Source organism: Silurus aristotelis, assembly GCF_946808225.1.
Source record: "Silurus aristotelis genome assembly, chromosome: 9".
Taxonomy (NCBI): Eukaryota; Metazoa; Chordata; class Actinopteri; order Siluriformes; family Siluridae; genus Silurus; species Silurus aristotelis.
Genome location: NC_139582.1, coordinates 30,263,859 through 30,288,858, shown reverse-complemented (window position 1 = coordinate 30,288,858; position 25,000 = coordinate 30,263,859). Strand labels below are relative to the sequence as shown.

At 41.3% G+C, this 25,000-nt stretch overlaps 4 protein-coding genes across 8 annotated transcripts in view; all 4 read left to right on the top strand.

Moving 5' to 3' along the window:
- plcd4a (phospholipase C, delta 4a) overlaps positions 1-8,351 on the top strand; it is a 19,073-nt gene extending 10,722 nt beyond the window's left edge. For both annotated transcript variants that reach the window (XM_083549685.1, XM_083549686.1), the window contains 7 exons: positions 73-240; positions 1,909-2,065; positions 4,173-4,289; positions 5,025-5,203; positions 5,521-5,653; positions 5,933-6,082; positions 7,378-8,351. In XM_083549685.1, coding sequence (XP_083405811.1) covers positions 73-240; positions 1,909-2,065; positions 4,173-4,289; positions 5,025-5,203; positions 5,521-5,653; positions 5,933-6,082; positions 7,378-7,469 — 996 coding nt within the window. In that variant the 3' untranslated portion in view covers positions 7,470-8,351. The remainder of the gene's footprint in view (positions 1-72; positions 241-1,908; positions 2,066-4,172; positions 4,290-5,024; positions 5,204-5,520; positions 5,654-5,932; positions 6,083-7,377) is intronic.
- mmadhca (metabolism of cobalamin associated Da) overlaps positions 1-25,000 on the top strand; it is a 57,550-nt gene that overhangs the window by 8,012 nt on the left and 24,538 nt on the right. The window lies entirely within an intron of this gene.
- slx9 (SLX9 ribosome biogenesis factor) lies at positions 8,678-17,678 on the top strand. 2 transcript variants are annotated; one of them, XM_083549701.1, is made up of 7 exons: positions 8,678-8,982; positions 9,314-9,431; positions 13,566-13,634; positions 14,493-14,643; positions 14,841-14,909; positions 14,994-15,803; positions 15,868-17,678. In XM_083549701.1, exons 1-6 carry the CDS (start codon positions 8,806-8,808, stop codon positions 15,112-15,114), a joined length of 705 nt encoding a protein of 234 aa, XP_083405827.1. In that variant the 5' UTR covers positions 8,678-8,805; the 3' UTR covers positions 15,115-15,803; positions 15,868-17,678. The 2 variants fall into 2 exon arrangements, with proteins under 2 accessions (XP_083405827.1, XP_083405826.1); XM_083549700.1 differs by having other exon boundaries at positions 14,994-15,816.
- Positions 18,111-25,000, top strand: part of adarb1a (adenosine deaminase RNA specific B1a) — an 18,513-nt gene continuing 11,623 nt past the window's right edge. For 2 of the 3 annotated variants that reach the window (XR_014534887.1, XM_083549687.1), the window contains exon 1: positions 18,111-18,544. The gene's annotated coding sequence lies outside the window, so the exon portion shown is untranslated. Of the gene's footprint in view, positions 18,545-23,091; positions 23,205-25,000 lie in introns of all 3 variants that reach the window. The other variant, XM_083549688.1, reaches the window with a different exon arrangement.

Below are 25,000 nucleotides of genomic sequence, written 5' to 3'. Positions count from 1 at the left end.
GAGAGTGTGTCTGAGCCCCGAACACTGTCAGGAGGACTATTCCAGAGTAATATGCAGAGGGTGTGTTTGTAGGACCTGAAGGGAAAGATCCTGTTGAAGGGAAAGAAGATTGGAGGTCTGGAAGGGAACCTGAGTGGAGTTGTGGAAGAGTCTCTGGGGGCGGAGGTGAGCGACGAAGATGACCCAGTGGAGATTGACGAAGAGAATCATCACAACGGCGGCATGCGGCGCAAAACCAAGGTCTGCATAAATCTAATAATCATAATATTAATACATTACTTCTTCTATTACTAATAATGATAGTAATAATAATAACACTGTTACGCCTATTACGATGCAGTGTGAACCGATTTCCATTCAATTCACCATGATGCAATTCAATAGAAGAAAATATGATGCTCTGCAATTCAACATGGTGAAGATCACTTTCTGAATATTAAAAGTAAAATGTATCTACTAATAATTATAAATAAATAAATAGTTTTTGTGTCCCCTCAGTGAAGCCAATCCCATAAATCCTTTCCATTCTTTTCTACTCCTTTCTTCGATGTCTTATCGTGCTAGTATGGAACACCTGAGCGGAATAGCGTAACGCGTGTGAGAGCCAAGCGGAGACGCTTGTAATGGAAGATGGAAGGAGCGAGTAAAGGCTGACTGAGGACGAGTCTGCGAGAACGAGAGGAGAGAGGGATCTGCTGACGGTGTTATGTGTACAGGCAGATGGAGGTAGAGATAAAACGAAAGAAGGACAGGGGGAGATAGACGGCCCGAAAGTGAGAAGGTAGAGAGGTGGAGGGTCGACGGGGAAAAAGAAAGATAATAGAGAGAGATTGGGTGAAGAAACAGTAGGACATTGTGCTCTCTGCAGCCTCTATGACCTGGTGGGGGCGTGGTTTCTTGGCATTCGGGCCAGGGGGAGGGGGCAGGGCTTATTTGCACGGCAATCTACGTGAAGGGGGGGTGGCCTCTGTGCACGATAGTCTGGGTTAAAGGGGTGTGGCCTCTACTCATGTATATTTAAGTGGAGGGGGTGTGTCCTTGAGTCATGTTAGTCTAGGTGAAGGGGTGTGGCCTCTGTGTGTGTGTGTGTGTGTGTGTGTGTGTGTGTGTGTGTCAGGTAGAGACTCTCTGGTTTTTCTGAGTGTGTGTGTGTGTGTGTGTGTGTGTGTGTGTGTGTGTGTGTGTAAGAATGTTCCTGCACAGCATCTGTTCCCTCACTACATGACTGAGCTTCATCTTACCGTTACATCAACACGTGTTCATAACCAGATGTCACCTGATAACACTAATTAATGTCAATACTGCAGTAGCTCATGTAACCTGATATCACGTGATATTTCAATACAGGACCAAACCCCAGCCTGCCGTCTGTTTGGGGGAAAAAACACTGTACACACAGGGTATACTCAAAAGTATCCGGACACCTGAGCTGATGTTCGGATAAAGCATTACATTTTCCCTTCACTTGAACTAGGAGACCCAAAACCTGTTCTAGTACAAAGCCAGAAGATCTCCAAGGACATATGCTTTACATGGGTTGGAAGATGTGGAAGATCTCCTGCTATAGAGCTCCAACCCTACTGAACAGGGTAAACTGGAACGCTCATCTTAAATCTGAATTTACTAATACCCTTGTGGCTGAATGATGCTCAAATCTCCACAAATGCCAGTGGAACATCTTCCCAGAGGAGTGGAGGTTATTATAACAGCAAAATGGAGACTAAATGTGATGTTCAGAAAGCAAATAGGATCTTATGGTCTGGTGTCCACAAACTTTTAGCCCATATAGTGTATATATGACTCCAAAACCTGATCTTTATTTGGTTGCACAGAAACTTTTAGTAATAGCTGCATGTGTGTGTGTGTGTGTGTGTGTGTGTGTGTGTGTGTGTGTGTGTGTGTGTACAGAAATCAGGACAGCATTTGTCTAAAGAGCTGTCGGACTGCGTGGTGTACTGCAGGAGCGTGCGCTTCAATGGCTTTAAACACTCGCGCGTCCACTCCAGGTTCTATGAAGTGTCGTCTTTCACCGAGTCCAAAGCCAGAAAACACATGAAGGAAGGAGGTGAAGTGTTTTAATCTACAAACCTGGGAAACACAGGAGGATTGTGGGAGGGTACAATCACATTCGTTTAGATTCAACTGATCAATGCAAACTACCTACGTGTTCAATGCTCTGAACTCGCGCCTGAACTTCCAGCCAATCACAATCCACTATTCACACCTGAACTCCTTCCAGCCAATCACAATCCACTATTCACACCTAAACTCCTTCCAGCCAATTACAATCCACTATTCACACCTGAACTCCTTCCAGCCAATCACAATCCACTATTCACACCTAAACTCCTTCCAGCCAATTACAATCCACTATTCACACCTGAACTCCTTCCAGCCAATCACAATCCACTATTTACACCTGAACTCCTTACAGCCAATCACAATCCACTATTCACACCTAAACTCCTTCCAGCCAATTACAATCCACTATTCACACCTGAACTCCTTCCAGCCAATCACAATCCACTATTCACACCTGAACTCCTTACAGCCAATCACAATCCACTATTCACACCTAAACTTCTTCCAGCCAATCACAATCCACTATTCACACCTGAACTTCTTCCAGCCAATCACAATCCACTATTCACACCTGAACTCCTTACAGCCAATCACAATCCACTATTCACACCTGAACTCCTTACAGCCAATCACAATCCACTATTCACACCTGAACTCCTTCCAGCCAATCACAATCCACTATTCACACCTGAACTCCTTCCAGCCAATTACAATCCACTATTCACACCTGAACTCCTTCCAGCCAATTACAATCCACTATTCACACCTGAACTCCTTCCAGCCAATCACAATCCACTATTCACACCTGAACTTCTTTCAGCCAATCACAACCCACTATTCACACCTGAACTTCTTTCAGCCAATTACAATCCACTATTCACACCTGAACCCCTTCCAGCCAATCACAATCCACTATTCACACCTGAACTTCTTTCAGCCAATCACAATCCACTATTCACACCTGAACTCCTCTCAGCCAATCACAATCCACTATTCACACCTGAACTCCTCTCAGCCAATCACAATCCACTATTCACACCTGAACTTCTTCCAGCCAATCACAATTCACTATTCACACCTGAACTCCTTCCAGCCAATCACAATCCACTATTCACACCTTAACTCCTCTCAGCCAATCACAATCCACTATTCACACCTGAACTCCTTCCAGCCAATCACAATCCACTATTCACACCTGAACTCCTCTCAGCCAATCACAATCCACTATTCACACCTGAACTCCTCTCAGCCAATCACAATCCACTATTCACACCTGAACTTCTTCCAGCCAATCACAATTCACTATTCACACCTGAACTCCTTCCAGCCAATCACAATCCACTATTCACACCTTAACTCCTCTCAGCCAATCACAATCCACTATTCACACCTGAACTCCTTCCAGCCAATCACAATCCACTATTCACACCTGAACTCCTCTCAGCCAATCACAATCCACTATTCACACCTGAACTCCTTCCATCCAATCATAATCCACTATTCACACCTGAACTCCTTCCAGCCAATCACAATCCACTATTCACACCTGAACTTCTTCCAGCCAATCACAAGCCACTATTCACACCTGAACTCCTTCCAGCCAATCACAATCCACTATTCACACCTGAACTTCTTCCAGCCAATCACAAGCCACTATTCACACCTGAACTCCTTCCAGCCAATCATAATCCACTATTCACACCTGAACTCCTTCCAGCCAATCACAATCTTCTATTCACACCTGAACTCCTCTCAGCCAATCATAATCCACTATTCACACCTGAACTCCTTCCAGCCAATCACAATCCACTATTCACACCTGAACTCCTTCCAGCCAATCACAATCCACTATTCACACCTGAACTCCTTCCAGCCAATCACAATCCACTATTCACACCTGAACTCCTTCCAGCTAATCACAAGCCACTATTCACACCTGAACTCCTCTCAGCCAATCACAATCCACTATTCACACCTGAACTCCTTCCAGCCAATCACAATCCACTATTCACACCAACTAGAGAATAATATTGATTTGAATATTAAAAACATTGATTTGTATCAGTAGATTTTGTGTCTCTTTGTAACAGGAACAGAGTTTGTGCACCATAACGGACGTCAGTTGACCCGTATTTACCCCAGTGGCCTGAGGACAGACTCGTCCAACTTCAACCCACAGGAGATGTGGAATGCAGGTTGCCAAATTGGTGAGTAAACTCGGTTACGATCAGAGGAGGGAAGTAATAAAGTAATAATAATAAAGTATAAAACTGTACTAAATTATATTTTTCAGACTCTTTACTTTCACTCATTTTCACAACAGACTCGTTACTTTAGTTTTAATCCATTTGGTGACTGATGTTTATTCTTCTCACTGCACCGTTTTTCAGCACATCAACATGTTTCTTGTCATTGTGCTGCTTTTTTAATCCACTGGTGCATCATTTCCTCTCACACACCACAGACGTAGACTAGATTCTGACCCTCACAATGAGCAGAGCAGAAGGCAGTAAGAAGTCTGGGGTTAACGTGGATGAGACAGAGGGAGTCAGTGATGAGAACAGAGACATTCCTGATCACCTGATCATCATCATCGTTTCTCTGCTTGTGTTCTACATGGAAGTTCAGCCTGGATACATTCATTAGAGAACAACATCTTAAATTCTTATGTATTAATATATTAATATGACGTGAGGTTCAGCTTCCAGTGTGACACTAAAACAGGTAGTAATAATCACTAGTTTATACTGAAGAACATGTCGGAGCTCAAACCTCTTTACTTTCACTTGAGTAAAAAAGTGCAGTCAGAACTTCAGCTTTTACCAGACTCATTTAAAACATCAGCATCTGCACTTCTACTGAGTGAAGGATGTGTGGACTTTTACCATCTCTGGCTGCGGTTTAGTTTGTGCTGTAAAGTAGAAACACTTCTCTCCTCTCAGTGGCTCTGAACTTCCAGACGGCCGGTGTGGAGATGGATCTGAACGACGGTCTCTTCAGTCAGAACGCTCGCTGTGGTTATGTTCTCAAGCCGGCGTTTATGAGACACGCGGAGGACCGGTTTGACCCGGAACACCCGCAAAACGGAGACGGGAACACACCCCTGACTCTCACCGTACAGGTACAGGATTGAGCTCAAAGTGTGGACGTAAAAAAACATAATGATGTACATGATGCATTTTGTGTAATTTGGGAAAAGATTCGTACACACTGGTGATGTGCATCTCCATCACTGAGGCCGATGCGATTTACATCTCGGTGCGTAGCCGACGATACGAAACATTAAAGATACACGTGAAGCAGATACGATACGATACGATACGATTCCCCCTGTTACCATGCAGTGGATCCGACTTCTATTTACAAATTTAAATTGCTCCAGACTATAAAGTGTGTGTGTGTGTGTGTGTGTGTGTGTGTGTGTGTGTGTGTGTGTAGGTGATCAGCGGTCAGCAGCTGCCCAAGGTGAACATGAAGGAAGGTTCGATCATCGACCCGCTGGTGCGAGTGGAGATTCACGGAGTTCCTCAGGATCAGGCCAAACAAGAAACACGCCACATCGAAAACAACGGTCCTCCAGCAACACTCACAAACGCTGCTTCTGCAACACACCATGTTTCACATGTTTCATTTAGAAAGCAAGCGAATGGAATCTACGTGTGCAGCTTGTAGAACTGCAGGATGTATTTATAGGAGTTCGGAACTGCATGAAGATGCAGAAGACGTGGCAATAATTCCCTGGACTGTGTTACTTCAGTTCCTAATTAAGTTCATGTGTTCCTTTCTCTTTAACCAGTTTGGATCCGCTCTGTGTGTCTTCCTGTATGATTGTGTTTTCGTTCCTCTGCAGGTTTTAACCCCATATGGAACGATACACTGAACTTCACCGTTCACATCCCTGAACTGGCTCTGATACGCTTTGTGGTGGAGGACTACGACAAAACATCAAAGAACGACTTTGTAGGACAGTACACACTGCCTTTCTCCTGTATACAGCAAGGTGTGTGTCTGTGTATGTGCTTATCAATGCACACACACTATATCTGTCTGTCCGTCCGTCCGTCCGTCCGTCCGTCCGTCCGTCCGTCCGTCCGTCCGTCCGTCCGTCCGTCCATCTATCTATCTATCTATCTATCTATCTATCTATCTATCCATCCATCCATCCATCCATCCATCCATCCATCCATCCATCTATCTATCTTTTTGTATATATATATATATATATATATATATATATATATATATATATATATATATATATATATATATATATATATATATATATACACACACGATATGGCCAAAGGTTTGTGGACACTTCAGTTCACTTCATATGTACTTTTTGAACGTCCCATTCCACATCTAATCTTCATTTCCTGTTATAATGAGGTCCAATCTTCTGGGAAGATGTTCCACTAGATGTGGTGGAGATTTAGAACAGCCCCGAGGTGAAACACTGACTGAGTGTGCCACAGGGGTGTTAGTGAAGTCAGATACTAATGTAGGTGAGGCAGCCTGGGGTGCAGTCGTGCAGCGTTCACATCGTGTTCAATATGGTTGGAGCTCTATAACAGGAGATCTTCCACATCTCCCAACCCGTGGAAAGCAGATCTTCATGGAGCTGGCTTTGTGCGCAGTCATGCTGAAACGGGTTTGGGTCTCATGGTTCAAGTGAAGGGGAAATTCCGAATACTTTTCGCCGTGCCGTGTATGTGTAATAGTTGGTTTGTGCTGCCCTCTAGCGGCGAAAGAGCGCAGTAACAATGTAAACGGCACAAGATAACAACAAAAACACAAATGATTATTAATAACACACTCAGTCAGTGTTTCACCTCGGGGCTGTTCTGCTGTCAGTTCTGTTTGTTTTGCTGATGGTTCCTATGAAGGTTTAGGAGGAACTCTGAGAATTTGAACCAGAGCCCCAGACTCAACTGCATCCAGTGTTTTGCTAAAAGTTTGGTTAAGACCTACAGATGTGTTTGGTTAAGACCCACAGATGTGTTTGGTTAAGACCTACAGATGTGTTTGGTTAAGACCCACAGATGTGTTTGGTTAAGACCCACAGATGTGTTTGGTTAAGACCTACAGATGTGTTTGGTTAAGACCTACAGATGTGTTTGGTTAAGACCCACAGATGTTTTAAAAATTCAGATGTTCCAAAACTTTTGGTCATACAATGTATTTTGCATTCAGGTCGAAATTTGTACATTTGTTTGTACATGTGTTTGTTCTCCTCCATGCTGCTTCTGTGTCGCACGCTAATGTCTTATTCTTATTTCTCACTTCTACTTTCAGGTTATCGTCACATCCACCTCCTGTCGAAGGACGGAACCAGCATCCCTCCATCCTCACTCTTCGTTCACATCAGGATTAAAGACGCAACTTAACATCTGCTCAGGGCATGAGCCCTATCTCAGAGGGATAAACACACACACACACACACACACACACACACACACACACACACACACACACACACACACATACACTGAACCATAACAGCAGCAGGTGCTTTATAATGTTTTTGGCTAAAACTGGATATAGTTTTATATTGTTATTGTTATTTATTGTATAGTTTTATGTTCTATAGAAGTTATAATTGTGCGCCAAAATGTTTTTTATTAATCCCTCGTATATTCAGAAGATGATTTCGGTGTTGATTATTGTACAGCGTCGTGCAGTGTGTCATCTGATTTATGACATTATGACATAAATGACATTTATATCTTGTAGTTCTGAGCTGTTGGGTCACGTGACTTACTGGTGGCTAGAAGACTTTACCTGAACCAGCTGCTGTGTCCCGACGTTCACGTGACCAAAACACACATCGTCCGCTTTGACCAAACAAACCTCACGTGTTTGACGTATTTTGATCTACAGAAAATGTTACATTGGCCATTCACTATCATGAGTGTACTGTTGCTAGGCAACGGGAATAATAGGAATACGGGAGCATACACAGCAGTGATATTAGTATTAATAATCAATAATCAATAAGTTTCTATTACTTTGTTTTCCTGCAGTGTTTTTATGTTAAGTATTAATAAGATACGTGCTAATATTACATTTATTGTACTTTGTGGAAAGATTTGATGGTTGTGGTTTTGTAAACTCATGCTGCTGATCAATAGTATTATTTTTATACACTGTGCTCTTATTGTGGTTTATTATAAAGATTTCATGCACCTGCTGTTTCTACAGATGTGACCTCACGTGGTCATGTGATCAAAGCCACACACAACCCACAATAAACGTTTTTAGTACGTGAGTGTAAGTCGTGTTTATTACTTTCACACTGTGATGACTGTAACATCTATCTATCTATCTATCTATCTATCTATCTATCTATCTATCTATCTATCTATCTATCTATCTATCTATCTATCTATCTATCTATAAAGAATATTCCCACTGTCTGAAATCAAATAAATAAATAAATACTAGTTTTAATTGAAAGGGAACCGAAGTCAGGGATCCTGTTTGAATCCGGACACTTTTAATCGTCGGACCACAAACACGGACACTGCGTACAGTAGCAGAAGCCTAAATATCTTCTCCCTCACTACTCTTGTGCACTACATCCGGGTTACATATAACCGATACTGCTCACTACATAGTGCACTACATGACGACCCGGAAGTGATTTGTGGTGAACTGAACACACGTGTGTGTGTGTGTGAGAAAACAAGGACATTTAACTGCTCAGATTTAATCTGAATTAAAATGGTGGGGAAAATCAAACGCGCGCGGCAGAAACTCCACCAGGACGCCGTGAAGATCAACTCAGAGACCGGACAGAGTGTAGCGAGTGTGGAGAAGGTCTTCATCTCACCTTCTCACCTCACTACAGGAGCAGATACACACCGGACACGTGCTGAGAAAAAGCCCACACAGGTGCAGGTGAGTATTAGTGCACTGTGTCTCCTCACCATGTCCCTCTGGCCTCCTCATTCCATTTCCTTTATTTAATTTACTAACAATTACATTTGATGTAGTGAGATTTATTTTGGGGAATTTATTTTTTTAAATGGAGGTAAATTTCATGTGGTTTCTTTTTCCTCAGTATTTCAGCTCCTTATGTCTGGTTTCCCTTCAGCTCTGGTCCATTGTGTGTGTGTGTGTGTGTGTGTGTGTGTGTGTGTGTGTGTGTGTGTGTGTGTGAGATGAGCAGTAAGATAATGGACCTTTTAGTTCCTGGATTTGTAATCAGTTCGTTCTCTCACACAAACAGGCGTTTAACTTTCCCAAGGGGATTTTTGCTGGAACCGTGATTCCTCCTGAAGCTCTGGTTCAAACTCTTAAAGATTCTCCAAAACCTACAGAAGAACCACCAGCAGAACCACCCCGAGGTGAGACACTGACTGTGTGTTATTGGTGAGTAATTAAATAAACTGTCACTGCGTTTGTCACCACTAGAGGGCAGCACCGATCACATATTACTCACGCGTATGTGCGTTTTCTTTAAACTGTTCCCACAAAGTCGGAGACACGCAAATGTGTCTGGATGCTGTAGCATGACATTTTCCCTTCAGAAGATGTGGAAGATCAGGACCTGACTTTACCAACATCCTTGTGCATGAATAAATCTTACACAAATCTCCACAAGATCTAGTGGAACATCTCCCCAGAAGAGTGGAGCTCCTTATAAGAGTGAATGGAGACTCAGTGTGGACTTGGACTTTTAATGAGAGTCTCATAAGAATCTTATGGCCAGGTGTCCACAAACTTTTGCCCATACAAAATTTAGTTTAAGCCTTTTAGAGTAACTTAAGGGACAAACTTGAGTGGGAAGATCTTTTATGTAAAATGTGGAATTTAATGATGACCAGGTCGATTCACATTTAGTTGTAATGAACAGTTAATGAGATCTGTACGTGTTCTGGAGTCTGCTCAGAACTCTGCTGAGTGGTAGCTCTGTGGTTACGACGGTGGACTTTTGATTGGAAGGTCTTGAGGTGAATCCCAGCATCAGCAGGTTGCCACTGCCCTCAAGTGCTTAGCTGTAGGTCGTCCTGAATGAGGGCGTGTGCCAAATGCCATCAGTTTAACGCAGACGAGTCAAAGATTTACTGCCATAATAATACAAATAAATAAATACAATAATAACACAAGTACAGGGTCACTAATATATATATATTTAATTAATTCTACTAATGATGATGATGATGACAATAATAATAATAATAATAATAACAATAATAGAAATTACTCTACTACTGAAAAGTCACAAAAAGATATATATATATAATTAATTCTACTGATGATATTATTATTAATATAAACACAACTACTACTGGATAGTTCAAGCAAAAAATTGGTATTAATAATAATAATAATAATAATAATAATAATAATGCAGTGTAATATTAGTATATCTAATACTACACACACTATTTATTTGTCTATTAAATATCAATAATAAGTGGTTAATAATTTATTTGATAAGTGATCTAGTAATAAAGTATTATATTGAAATCACTAGTTATAGTGGATAATATTTTTATAATTATTATTATTGTATATATTTTATTATTATGATATAAATATTAAAGTATGAATATATTTGATTTATGATTGTATAATAAAAATCATTGTTTTATTATTGTATGAACAGTAGTCACATTATTATTATTATTATTATTATTATTATTATTATTATTGTTGGTGTAGGTGTACCCGGAGGATGATGATGATGATGAAGGTGTACTTTTCTCCGTGTATGACTCTCCCGTGTGGATCGATGCTCCTGCGTCTCTGCTTTGACAGTCCGAACGCTTTTCTCTCTGTAATCGCAGTATCGGTGTCTCACCGTGACCCGAAAAAAACCGCCTCGTTAACCCCGGCCTCGTCTCCGCTCTTCATCGAGCCGTGTCCATTTCTGCCAGCTCTGGGAAGACGATATCCTCCCGGGACAGGATGTGGGGAAAGCGGGATGTGGAGGTGGCGGGGGGGGGGGGGGATGGAAGCGGGGGGGTGTGGGTGTGTGTGTGTGTGTGGAGATTCTTATCGCTCTGCTACAGCAGATAAACATGGCTGTGGTGAGGTTCTTCATCACTTCATCTGAGGAGGGAAGATGGAGTTTTTTCTGAACAAAGCAGAAGCTCAACATTCTGCGTTACAGTTTAACCTTTGACCTCGGCGACGTGACAGGACCTCATTAAGCTGAAGCTGCACTTGAACCTGTTAGACCCTGTAATGAATCCACACAGTGATGGTGTCAGTACGTTTCTGAAAGTCTGTGATGTGGATGTTGGTTTCTTTTCCCACTATATTTTTCTAGTTTAACATTTATACAAAGCTGCACTCCGTGGCCAAAAGTTTATGGACACCAGAGCATAAGCTCAGTATGCGTTTGTGAACATCTCATTCCACATTGGGTCTCCATTCGCTCTTATAATGAGCTCCACTAGAAGATGTTCCACTAGATTTTGAGGAGATTTGTAAGATTTATTCATGCACAAGGGTGTTAGTAAAGTCTGGTACTGATGTAGATGAGGTGAGGAGGCCCATGAAAAGCAGATCATCTTGGAGCTGGCTTGAGGGACATTGCTACGCTGGACAACATTTTACCTCATATGGGTGGAAAAGTCGTGTCACAGTAATTTTGCATATGGATTAAACTGATTGGAGGAGTTGGAACAGACTTTGATTCAAATGTCCTGTGTGTATAGATGTGTGTTTGTTTGTAGTGACCAACTGATACCTCAGTGCACAATGGATAATCTACTGGGGTGTGTGTGTGTGTGTGTGTGTGTGTGTGTGTGTGTGTGTGTGTGTGAGATCATTGAGAAAAATACACTGGTAAATCTAGACATCAAAGAGTTTACTTTCAGCACAGATGTGGAAACTGTTATCTCTTTTAAAAACAAACACACACACACAAAAACACACACACACACACAACCCAGTAGATTATTCAGTGTGCACTGAGGTATCAGTTAGTCACTACAAACAAAAACACACATCTGCTAATCATGACTACTAACATTCTGGCCTTGTCACTTCCAATTGTCTCTCTCACACACACACACACACACACACACACACACACACAGACACACACACACACACACACACCCAGTGCTCTGATTGTGTCGTGTCATCCGGCAGCAGGAAGTTACTCGCAGCTATGATAACACTGCACTAATCACTACATGCTCACACATTGTGTGTAAAGCTCATTCACACACACACACACACACACACACACACACACACACACACACACACACACACACACACACACACACACACACACACACACCTTTCATGCTTATCTCTGCAAGGCACAAAGTGGATAATGTTCCCTTATTGTTGTCTACAGTTGTGTGTTTATATGCAATACAACACAACTTTCTATACACAATGTAAACACTCAAGATAGTGATACACACACACACACACACATATTCTAACTACACAAAACTGTAAGACAATGATCTAAATATAAAAAGATTTTACAGCACAAAATAGTCAGTAACCTGAATGACACAAGTCTAATAACACATCTGTTCCAGCTATATATAAATCTAACCGAATCCTTTCTCCACAAAATTCTAGCTACATACAGTCCTAGCTGTACAACCTACAACATTTTAGCTACACAAAATTCTAACAATGTAGAAAAACTACGCAAATTTCTAAATAGACAAAATCAGATTGCTCTGAAGTAATGCTGTGAAGCACCGCTACATCAAAATGTCCAGATTTATTCAAGGTTGTATTTAGACCTTAGAACTTTGTTCCTGTATCTCCAGAAAAGGATTTTACGTGGATGAACCTATTTACATAACATTCCAAATAGGTATCAAATCTACACACAATTCTAGATAGACACATTTTAGCTTCCAGAAAAACTCAAACTAAGAAAAATGTTCTTCTTTCGGCTGCTCCCATTAGGGGGCGCCACAGCGGATCATCCGTCTCCATACCCCCCCCCCCCCTGTCCTCTACATCTGCCTCTTTCACACCAACTACCTGCATGTCTTCCCTCACCACATCCATAAACCTCCTCCTTGGTCTTCCTCTTTTTCTCCTTCCTGGTGTCTCCATCCTCAGCATTCTTCTACTGATATACCTCATGTCTCTCCTCTGCACATGTCCAAACCATCTCAATCTCACCTCCCTCACCTTGTCTCCAAAACGTCCTACATGCGCTGTCCCTCTAATAAACTCATTTCTAATCCTGTCCATCGTCATCACTCCCAACGAACATCTCAACATCTTCAGCTCTGCTCCCTCCAGCTCCACCTCCTGTCTTAATGACAAAAAATACTATTCTTTTTGGATAGACAAAATTCTAACAGCTGTAAATCTAACACCAAACCTTTCATGGATAAACCGAGCTAGACAAGATTGGTGGAAAGTTTTGATGAAGATCTTCCGAAGAAAGAAAAGAAAAACAACTGGACAAAAGTTTAGCTACACAACATTTCATCTAGCTGTAAAAGGCACACAAAATAATCTGCCCCTTGTTCCTGCAGGTGCTGAGGGAAAGAAGCAGCAGTCGAAGAAGGAGAAGATGAAGGAGAGACGAGAGCGATGGCTCAACAGTGAGTGTCTCAGTAAATAATATGAAGTGTTGCACACGCCTACAGAACATCTCCAGTAGGAAATAATTTAAAAAGTCCTGGTTCTGCACCAGTGTGTGTGTGTGTGTGTGTGTGTGTGTGTGTGTGTGTGTGTGTGTGTGTGTGTGTGTGTGTGTGTGTGTGTGTGTGTGTGTGTGTGTGTGTGTGTGTGTGTGTGTGTGTGTGTGTGTTTTGTTCCTCTCCTTTACCCGTAACTGCGCTCATTAGAAACAGAATCTGTGAGCGGGTCGATGCGGCGTGTAACACAAGCTTCAGCTGCAGTAATTAGCATCAGGTCTTAATGGAGATTTGGAGTGTGTGCAGCCTCAAGCAGGAGGATGAGCTCTCTTACACACACACACACACACACACACACACACACACACACACACACACGAACACACACCGCTATTAGAAACGTGTTAATCGATTTCACTGCCACAGAAACGCAAACTGACCTTCTGATACACGCCGCGATAAAGGACACAATTTCCACACCGGGGACAAAGTTTTAGAGAAATATGACGTCGCGATGGTAAACGTTAGCATGCGTTAGCTAGTCGCTTGTCAGCGATGACGTTTCTCAGTAAATGATTAGTTAATGCTGTTAATGTGTCATTATGTGTTTAATTTCTCCAAAGAAATTCTTCTCCACATCTCAGGTGGAAGCTCCTGATGTTTCTTTGTGAATATTTAAAATGTTTTTTTAAACAGTCGCTCGTGTTATTAAGAGGTCTGTTTGCCTTTCGTGTTTTCGAGGACACGGTCCTCAGTAAGTTGTCGGCGTGATGCGACATGGAGGACATGCGTTTGTGTTCACTTCTTCTTGTTTCTCCGTAGAGATCAGCGCCATTAAAGTGGCTCGTGAGAAGCAGGCGGAGCTCAAACGCCGCAAGGCCACGCCCGTAGTAGGGGATATGAGGATATTGGCTGATGCTCTTCCTGAGCTCCTCCCCTTCATCAGAGCACCCACCTCTAAGAAGCAAAAAGGGTATGTGTTACAGCACACACTGTTTGTGTATACACACACACACACACACACTCATTTATATGAAAGGGGCATTTGGTAAATTTTTTACAGAAGATTTCACACACTTTGTAATAAACGTATTCGTGCCACTCATCCTCTCTCCGTCTTTCTGTCTCTTTCTTTTTGTTCTCTTTCTTTTGTTCTTTTCTCTTTCTCAGTTTGGTAAAGAGGAAAGCAGAACCCACAGATTTCTGTCAGATGAAGCCAGTGCAGAAACGCAAACTGCTGTAAGACCTGCTCACAAAACAATATAAAGTCGTGTGTGTGTGTGTGTGTTTTCAAGCGTACAGTGTGTGTGTTTTGATTTGCAGTGAGATGGAAACGTCCCGCTTTAGCGAGGCCATGAAAGACTCCGCCTTCAAGGCCGACCCCTTGGCTGCGATTGGTGAACATCTGAGGAAACGCCTCAAACAGGAAGACGAGCAGAGTTAGCCCCGCCCACATCCCCCTGACAGACTCCTCCGTAATAACACACACTAAGGCACTTTGCGATCTGAGCGCCGCTCTGTCTCTCCCTCACCTCGTGTGTGTGTGTGTGTGTGTGTGTGTGTGTGTGTGTGTGTGTGTGTGTGTGTGTGTGTCTTTACCATTTCTTTCATTATTATTATTATTATTATTCCCAGTGTTCAAGAGAAGAACCGTGAGATGTTTTTTTTCTGCATGGACTGAGTGTTCCATCGTGAGAAGAATCTGCAAAAATAAATATTATAATAATAATATAAATATTGACGTTCATGTTACAAGCATCACATAAACTGTACAGGTGTTTTGCAGACCCTTCACATGTTTTACCGCTTTTTAATTTTCTTTATGTCGTGAATGTGATTTTCTTTATGATGATTTATTTTCAGATATTAATTTTTCTTGCACGTATTAGTATCTTTTTCCCCATGATCACCTTAATCACATGATGTCATTCAGGGATAATCAGCTTGTAATAGAGTATCCTGGAGGCCACATATGCTATCTGCCATCTACCGCATACATGACCTCAGACGCCCTTGAATGACTTGTAAGCCCCTCCCACCTGTAAAGCTTTTTCTTTTTTTAGATATCTGAGCAATGACTGGTGTGGCATCGTCAGGAGAGCACAGGGTAGCGTCACAGGGTAGCGTCACAGGGTAGCGTCACAGGGTAGCGTCACAGGGTAGCGTCACAGGGTAGCGTCACAGGGTAGCGTCACAGGGTAGCGTCACTTCAGCCTCGTGTCTGACTGCTCGGCCCCGCCCACTTGCCAGGTGTGTTAGTGGTGTGAGGAGGTGAATCGGAGCAAGAAGTGTTCCACAGCCGAGTGGGACTGAAGGGGATCAGCTGTGACTGATGAATCACTCTGACGCCCTGTTAGGCTTCTGATAGACTAAAGTGATCGATACAGCGCAGAGACAGAGAGAGAGGCCATTAGCTTTCATTAATAAACCATCAGACAGAGACAGAGATGCTTTGGCTGAGCAACAAGAGCGCTGGACGTCACGTCACAAACTTGGGTTAAAAAAAGATCCGCAGCACTTCAGGCTTTCGTCTGATGATGATGAGCACAGGTCTGATCTCAGATCAGGACGCATGAGCTTCGTTATTTTAATGACCTGTAGGAATGAAGACAATCTGGTATTATACTGGATATACTCTGTTCCATGCTGTACCTATAATGAGCTCTACTCTTCTGGGAAGATGTTTCACTAGATTTTGTTTAGTTTTTTGTGAGATTCATGCAGCCACAAGAGTGTTAGTAAAGACAGGTACTGATCGAGTTGAGGAAGCCTGGAAATGTTGGATGTCCTAATATTTTTGGCTTTTGTATATTGTATTTATAGTTAGGTTTAAAAAAAAAAAAACAATTGAAAAAAATTGGTTGTTGTTTTAAACAGTTGTTCTTTCACCAGTTTTATTTTTCAAGACACCGATACTGGAGACTCCTTCCATTAATGTCCCCAAAAAATGTCTCTATATGGCAGGTTTTCATATATACGTGAGCCGTCCCTGTGAACGAGCTGTGACCTCAGAATCGCTGACTGAAGTGTGTTTGTGTAAACCCCTTGATTTGCAGCTGCTCCAGTGTGAGTTTCTGTTACAGAGAAATAATCAACACCTCCTGACCAATCACAATCCTTATAATGATATGTAATATATCAAGTCTACTGTCACGTTTTCTATTAATTCCTCAAGTTTAATCAGAGCTAGCATTAATTATGAAAGTCACAGCTACTATGTGGGACACAAAGAATAGGAGATGTACACCATGTAGGACACTCGTATAGGGAATAAAGGGCCGTTTGAGATTTAGATGATGATACATGATAAGGAATAGGGCACTGCATTTCCTGTCTCACCTGCTAGACTGATTGACGAATTAATCCTGGAAAGCAAACGTGAAGTAAATTACTCTCTAATCAACTAAATGTTCAGTCCATTCGTTTTCCCATGGCGTTCATGTAGTCTGTTTAAGGTGTGTGGATTCCCCCCGCCTGCTGTTTCAGTAAAACAGTATATATGTGGCTACTTGATCCGGACAGGAAACACAATTTGTACTGTGCATGTGCACAAATATGTGCACTTCCTGTCTGAAGTATTTACGGCAGTTTGGAGTATTTGTACTGGTTGGCACTACTCACTCTACTGGAAAGAGTTCTTTACTAGGGATTCTTTTGATATTAATGCACTTCTTTATTGAAGTATTTGTGCAACTGGGTAGTACAAATCGGTAGTACTAGGATCAAGTAGCTACAATATACACTGCCAATGTAGGACTGTTTTTATGGTGTCTTCTCATCATAAATATCAAAGTTTTCATTGAAACTAAGCAGTAAAAATTTTAATCTTAAATACATTTATCACAGCTGATTGGAAGACGATATTAAGCTCCTCCCCTTTGATACAATGATGTCATGGGTTTTCTTCTCGGTGTTGAATCCTTTTCCCTCGTATACATTCTAATTCCGAGTTATAAAGTCGAGTGTCAAATTGTTTTTATTGTATTTAATAGACTTTCCTGCAAACCTGTTCTGTGAAAGTCTCGTTTATTTACACCGACGGCAAAGAAAACGCCTTTTTGTATTTTACGCGTATGCAAATTTATGCAAATTCGCTCAGCCACGTGGTATTTATTATTCATGATCATGTATTTGGCTATTATGCTTCTTTTTTTTTTTTAGTTCAACAAGATTTGGTTTAACGAATTTAAAAGAAGCAGGAACTCTCTCTCTCTCTCTCTCTCTCTCTCTCTCTCTCTCTCCCTTTCTATCTCTATCTCTCTTTCCATCTCGCTCTCTTTCTTTCTCTTTCTATCTTGCTATGTCTCTCTTTCTCGCTCTCTCTCTCTTTCTTTCTTTCTTTCTTATTATTATTCTTCTCTCTCTTTCTTTCTTCCCCTCCATCTCTCTCTTTCTCTTTTTCTCTCATTCTCTCTCTCTCTCTCTCTCTCTCTCTCTACGTCTTTATTCCTCCTCGTTATAAATGTACGCCTTAAGGTAATTAAAATACACGCGCCTTATCTTCAACCAATCACGTTTCACGATGCACCTGTCCCTCGCTCCTCCAATCAGAGTGCTCCGTTGCCGTGCAGTTCGTCTACTTCTTGACCAATCAGCTGAGCCGCGCGCGGTCGAGGTCCTGCCTCCTGGTTTCAACGTCCTGCGGCTTTTCCCTTCACCGAGTCTCCTCAGACCCCCACAGCGCTCCGGAAATCACACACGCGACACTGCTTTATTTACACCCGTAAACAACATCGTTTTAATCCTGAAATAACACCAGACTTTGTTTTATGAAGGTAAATGAAATGTGACGCGTCGTGAATCCCACAGCCGCTGGAAGTGTTAGCTTAGCTTTCAGTCCAAACGTCTCGAGCCGTCTTTCTCTCAGCGCTACCGTGAGTATTAATGTTTCATTATTTTATTTATAATTATTAATAGACTTATTATGAGACGGGTTTTCATGGGTTATAACGAGTGTAAATGTCGCGTCTCCGATTATTCGGTGGGTTCATTTATTCATCCGTTTTCCTGAGGCGAGGGGGAAAAAAAGCGGACATTTTTCAGTCGCGCGCGTGCGGCGGGGTTTTAAAAGATCCTCACGCGCGTCGAAAGGGGAGCGCGCACTGCAGCTGCTCCGCGCGCGCGCGTGATGGGCTTCAGACAGGGTTCACACGGTACCGAGTTATCGAGGACATCGGATCAGCACCGAACAGTGTCCGGAAGTCCCGAGTGTACGGGGTGTTTCTCTCTCTCTCTCTCTCTCTCTCTCTCTCTCTCTCTCTCTCACGCACACACACTCACACTCAATCTCTCTCTTTCTCACACACACACTGTGCTAGATGTTAAATAATTAACACTATATAATACAATTCTTTATTGTACAGTAGTTCAGCAATTTTATTTGTTTTGCACGTGCAAATAAAAAGGGATTAATAATATAATAAAAGACTAAATGAAAAGCGTCTTAGCTGCTGATGGTTAAAGATCTCATGTGGCCATGTGGTAGTGCAGTATTTAAGGCTTTGGCCCACTGATCAGAAGGTCGGTGGTTCAAGGCTCAGTATTGAGAAGTTGCTCCTCTTGGGCCCTTGAGCAAGGCCCTTAACCCATCCAGGGGCATTGTATAAGAGCCCTGTGAGAGACGGTTTTCTCTCACTCGATCCCACGAGTCTTGTGTCCACTGCTGCAAACATTCTGTCACAGCTTATAAAGAGTGTGTGAAAATGTACACAAATTAAATTACAGAATAATAACAGACATAAACCATTAATCTGATCGTAAAATAAAACACCACACACGACAATATTGATTTTTTTATAAGCCTTCAAAAACTTATAAACAAATTTCAAACAAAACATCACAACGAGCAGGACCTGAGGACAGCCGGGCTCTTTTATGTTGTTGAACGTCCCCAAGACCGGTTCTGACTTTAACTCATTTACAGATATTAGTCCACTGTCTTTTTCTCCTCCACAAAAAGAAACATAAGCCCATCTATTTTGGGGATGTTGTAAAAGTTCAGGAATTTTATTACGCACGATGAGTCAAGACGTCATGTGGTCTCTCTGATTTCCCCACATATCCAAGGTGTTTAACCACATAGGCAGCAGTGTGCATTAATACCTGACATTTACTGACATTCTCCAGAATCTTCCATACATGACTTCTGACTGAATTGTGCACAGTGACACACCTGCACTCACCAATAAACCCACATTACTATTACTGTTAAACCCACTTTTCTACTGTCATTGCTGTTATAATTATGATATTTATATTATAAAGCTTGATTTCTCATTAGAGCACAGCTCTGATCCTCGAGACTCTTTGTGACCCGAGCTGCTGTTTTTACCACACGAGGACAATCGTCTTCCGAACACTGCGGAGGTTTATTTCTAGAAGCGAGGCTTAGTGTGGGACCATTGAGGACACTGATTTCACTGCGCAGTGATAATAATAATAATAATAATAATCAGGTAATAATAAATATAATAAAAGCCCTGTAATAAATAGAGCAGTGAACAATCTGGAGATCTGAAGAAATATAAACACATGCCTGTTTTTCAGTCAGGTTTAAGTTGTGTGCAGTGAAGACCGTATCGTGGAGATCATCACATTATCTGTCAGATATATCAGCAGCGTGTAGTGTCTCGTCTGCCCTCTGTTTCATCACCTGCAAATCGCTTACTGCTTGTTTCTTTTAGATCATTTGATGCATTTGAGTACAGATCATTATATTTTGAAATCAGAAAATCATAGGTACAGTAGTTTTCTCCTAAATACTGTACAAAAATAACAACAACAATGTACCATGTCATGTTATGAAGAAATCCATAAAAAAAAAAAGCATAAAACGTTTTTCCTGAAGACATTTGAAAGCGTTTACCCAAAAAAGCACCACACCTCTTATAAAGCTCTGACACTAGAGACTCCTTCTATACATTTTTGTCTGCAAAAACAACAGTAATTTTAGTTGTTGTTAAACACGTTTCTCAAATCTGTTCCTTAGAGTCTTAAACAGCCCCATGAACGAGCTGTTGCTATAGAAACGACACCGTGTTGGAACAAGCACATGAATATGAACCTTCTAGTTTGCGGATAAACATTGCATGGTAGATCAAACCGTGCTTCTTTCATGCTGTCTGAAGGTGATAACGGTTAATTTAATGTAAACAAGTGTGCATTATGGTATGCTTTATTTAAATGGCTGTGCGTAGTCCAGACACGAGGACACATAAATAAACTTTTTGTATGCGGATGAATCATCATCATCTGTGATTCAGACCAGGCTTGGCAGAGTGGAGGACAAGATAAAAGGACACGATGCTTTTTTATTTTTTATTAAAATAGGCGGAGCAAGAGACAAAAAGAGCAGGACGAAGGAGTGTGTATCCTAGGGAACCAGCGTAATCCTATTTTTAAAATTCGTATTTATATCACAGATGATGAAATAAAACTCACTGCAATACAACCAGATGACCCATTTTTCTTTTCCTTCACTTCACACTGACACTTACATTATTATGTGTGCGCTCATCAGCCAATCAGGATTTACTCATACTCCTATACCAGCTACTTATTATGGGATGGCTTTCTTCAGATTTAGTGTCACTGTTGATTTTTATTTTTTTTTATAAATCAGGTCAAACTTGGAGGCACACAATCGTATCAGACGTCATTGGATGCAGTAGGATGAAATCTTGAACTAGTGGACACAAACCTGTTCCAGGGTTGGTGTTAGATCTCCTGCTGTAGAGCTTGAACATGTATGAATTGGAATGCTGAATGCACATTAGGCCTTCTCACCTTACCTACATCAGTACCTGACTTTACCTTGTGGCTGAATGAGTCTCATAAACACTTTAGGTTTACATTTTAGGATAGATTAAATATAAAACAACTGTGTCCAAAGTGTGAATTGTGTGAAGCACCATTGTTATGTAGCACTGCCCTAATCCTCCTGGGCATGGCCATGACCATCACCACTCCATCACCTTCAACTTCCTTCAGAAAGAATCCATGTTTCCCTCAATGAACCACATCAGTAACAGCATCACTCATGCAGCACCAGATCATGATGCTTCTTCTTTGAGGGACCCTTGCGAGGCCTGTTTTGCGTGGACTCCGTCTGACCACTGCACTGTAACTCAGTTTCAGGGTGTTTATGATCATCTTATATTCTCAGCATCATTGTGGAGAGCAATGATTCTAATTCTCAAATCCTTTACCATCCTTCACCTTTACCAAGTCTTTACCATGAGGTCCATGTAGAACATCCAGTGGTCAGTGTGAGAGAAGTTTACTGAAAGCACCAAATTTTAACTGCTATAATAAAAGATACACAAATGTATATGGTTCTGACAAGCAGATAAAAACATGACCATGATGAATAGAACATGTGGATTTGCATGTTTACACCACATACAGCTGTTATCACTGAGGGTGGACTCACTTTAGTTATTTAGACAATAATGTGTACATGTTGTTATTTTCAGCAGACAGTAAATCAGTACTGATACACAAACTGCACACTGATACTCCAAATATATCCACCTTTCATTTCTATAGTATTGTTTCTTAAGAAGATAAAAACATGGATGCTGAAATGTAAGGGGTGCACTTACTTTTGTGAGATACTGTATACAGGTAGACCCCAATTTAGGACGTAGATTGGTACCGAAAATCCGTCCATCAGGTTGTAAGTCGAGTAGAGTGACTTCTCCATGATGCGTTCCGAGGCACTGTAAACACATAAAAATTTTTACATAGTACAAATAAAGTACATAAAAAATGATAAATATTTATAAGTGGAGTGGTCGTAGGTCAGGGTTTGACTGTAGTCGTAGGTCAGGGTTTGACTGTAGTCGTAGGTCGGGTCTGACTGTAGTCGTAGGTCAGGGTTTGACTGTAGTCGTAGGTCGGGGTCTGACTGTATGTGTAAAATCACATCTGAATGAGTGTGTTTGAGAAAATGGAGGATACGTTGAGCGCCATTCTGTAAGCTTTTACATTCAGTTTAGTCAGTGTGGTCGTTTCTCTCTTCATCCCTGAAACGATTGCAGCCCAGAGTTTCGCCTCTTTATCGACAAACTGACTCTCTGATTATTTCAGTTCCCCTGGGACAGACAGTGTATTAGCAGATGTTGCCTCTCGTACAGGAGGACATTTTTATTCACATCTACTGTCTAGGTGTCTTTTTCTCTTTTTCTGAACATTTATATATTAAATTAAATATATATCTGTACGCTTTGTCTCAAGTTGAATTAATCAGATTACATTTTCTTTTAAATATAATTGTAAAACATGAAAATGTGTAACTTTTTTCTGGTATTTTTGTTACATTGAGTAATTTTTACACCATACTCGAAACAATATCACATTATGGACAGTTAGCACTATCGCAAATTAATGCGCTGGTTCTAATACGTTATCGTTTCTATAGCAACAGCTCATTCACACGGACGTGTACCGCAGACACATTCGAAGAAAAAGGAGATTATTGGACTTGTGATCAAAAGAGAGCGGTGAGGGATCGACTGTAGTAGCTACTATAACGTAAGTGTAATTGCGAGTGCAACATTAACTGTAAATATAAATGGATAAAAAGTACTATGTCTTTGTTGTAATGTAAAAATGTAGGTGGTGACAGCAACTCTGCTTTATCACACATTGTTGATTAGCTTCCTGTAACAGAAACACACACACACACACACACACACACACACACACTTACATATACACACACACTGTTTTATTACTTCTAATCTTTTTTCTTTTAGTTTTAATGATAATTATTTACGGTAGCCTGTAAAACAGATCAAATCCTTTTTTACACACACACACACACACACACACACACACACACACACACACACACACACACACACACACACACACACCTGCCTTTTATCTTCATCTCAGATCTCAGTGTTGGTGAATGAGACCCTGGGGAGTACTGAGGTTACACTGAGATCTGAGGTCAGCCATTGTGTGTGTGTGTGTGTGTGTGTGACAGAGAGCAAACGAGGGACCAGTTAATCAATCCTTATTGCAGCTTTTAGAAAGAAAAGTAATGAAGAAGCTGAAGATCCCTGATGTAGAAATTATTTATGAAATCAGAATGTAATTGAAATTATATCTAGAATTGATATAATTGTGATGAACCTCTAAAGAGTAATTTATCGATCCGAGATTATATTATTGTAATAAATATTATTTTCTCTACTGTTAAAATGTGGGATGGATGTGAACGCTGACTGCACCCAGACCTTCTCACCTCACCCTCTTCAGTACCTGACTTTTCTAACACCCTTATGGAAGAATGAGCACAAAACTCCACAAAATCTAGTGGAACATCTGCCCAGAAGATTGGGAACGTCACAGATTCACACCTTATTAACTGTACAGTAAACAGTAATGGGAATGAAATAATGTATACCTTCACTATCCGGTATCACAGGTACCTTTTCAGTCTGGTTCCTCTCAATGTTTCTTCATCATGCCATCTCAGAAAATTCAGTTTCATTCAGTTTAATTGTTTATTGTTTTAATGATGGAAATTGACTCAAAGCAGCTTTATGAAAATAAATAGATTACAGATAACTTGTACATTTATAAATCCATTCACATTCCTCACGATCTTCTCCTCTGGTTTGCTAATTGGGGAAATTTTAATAAATGGACAATACAACCCTCTCATACCAAAGTTCCACCCCTTAAATGGAGAATTGTAGAGTTCATCTTAGATCTTAAAGTTCAGATTATGACGGACTGTAATGATTTCACTCTCGGGCCTGTGTGTAATTTGCTTTCTTTAACTGTAAGTTCAGAAGTCGTGTTCAGTGTGGATTAGATTCACTGCACAGTGGTACAACTGTGGCCCGTAAGTGAGATCATTACTGATCTGTTTATATTTAGAGGAAAACTGTATGCAAGCAGACACAAAAAGCCAAAAAAGCCAAGCGCATTTTAATGCAAAGTGGTATATGGTGTGTGTGTGTGGGGGGGGGGGGGGGGGGGGGGGCTCAGAAATCATTTTTCTGCTTGTTCTTGTTAGGAATGTGCATGTGGTCAGATGTTTATCAGTACATGATCATATTCCTTTCTGTCTCTGTTCGCTGAAGATTGGGTTAATCAGCTCTGAGACATCAGTGAGGGCAGATCGCCCCCTGCTGGTGCTATAATGCATAGCAGATAACCGCAGGGGCTTTGTAAAATCACTTTACTGTAAAATCTGTGTTGTGCAGCATTAACAATACTATTATACTTAGTCTGGCACACTTCTACCAATCATTACTCTTTGTGTGTGTGTGTGTGTGTGTGTGTGTGTGTGTGTGTGTGTGTGTGTGTGT

What these genes read in the sequence shown, in the direction of transcription:
- slx9 (XM_083549701.1), top strand. Translation starts at nt 8,806, where the DNA reads ATGGTGGGGAAAATCAAACGCGCGCGGCAGAAACTCCACCAGGACGCC. An exon ending in ACCTCTAAGAAGCAAAAAGG is followed by an intron (nt 14,644 to 14,840) that starts GTATGTGTTACA and finishes TCTCTTTCTCAG; the next exon opens with TTTGGTAAAGAGGAAAGCAG. An exon ending in GTGCAGAAACGCAAACTGCT is followed by an intron (nt 14,910 to 14,993) that starts GTAAGACCTGCT and finishes TTTGATTTGCAG; the next exon opens with TGAGATGGAAACGTCCCGCT.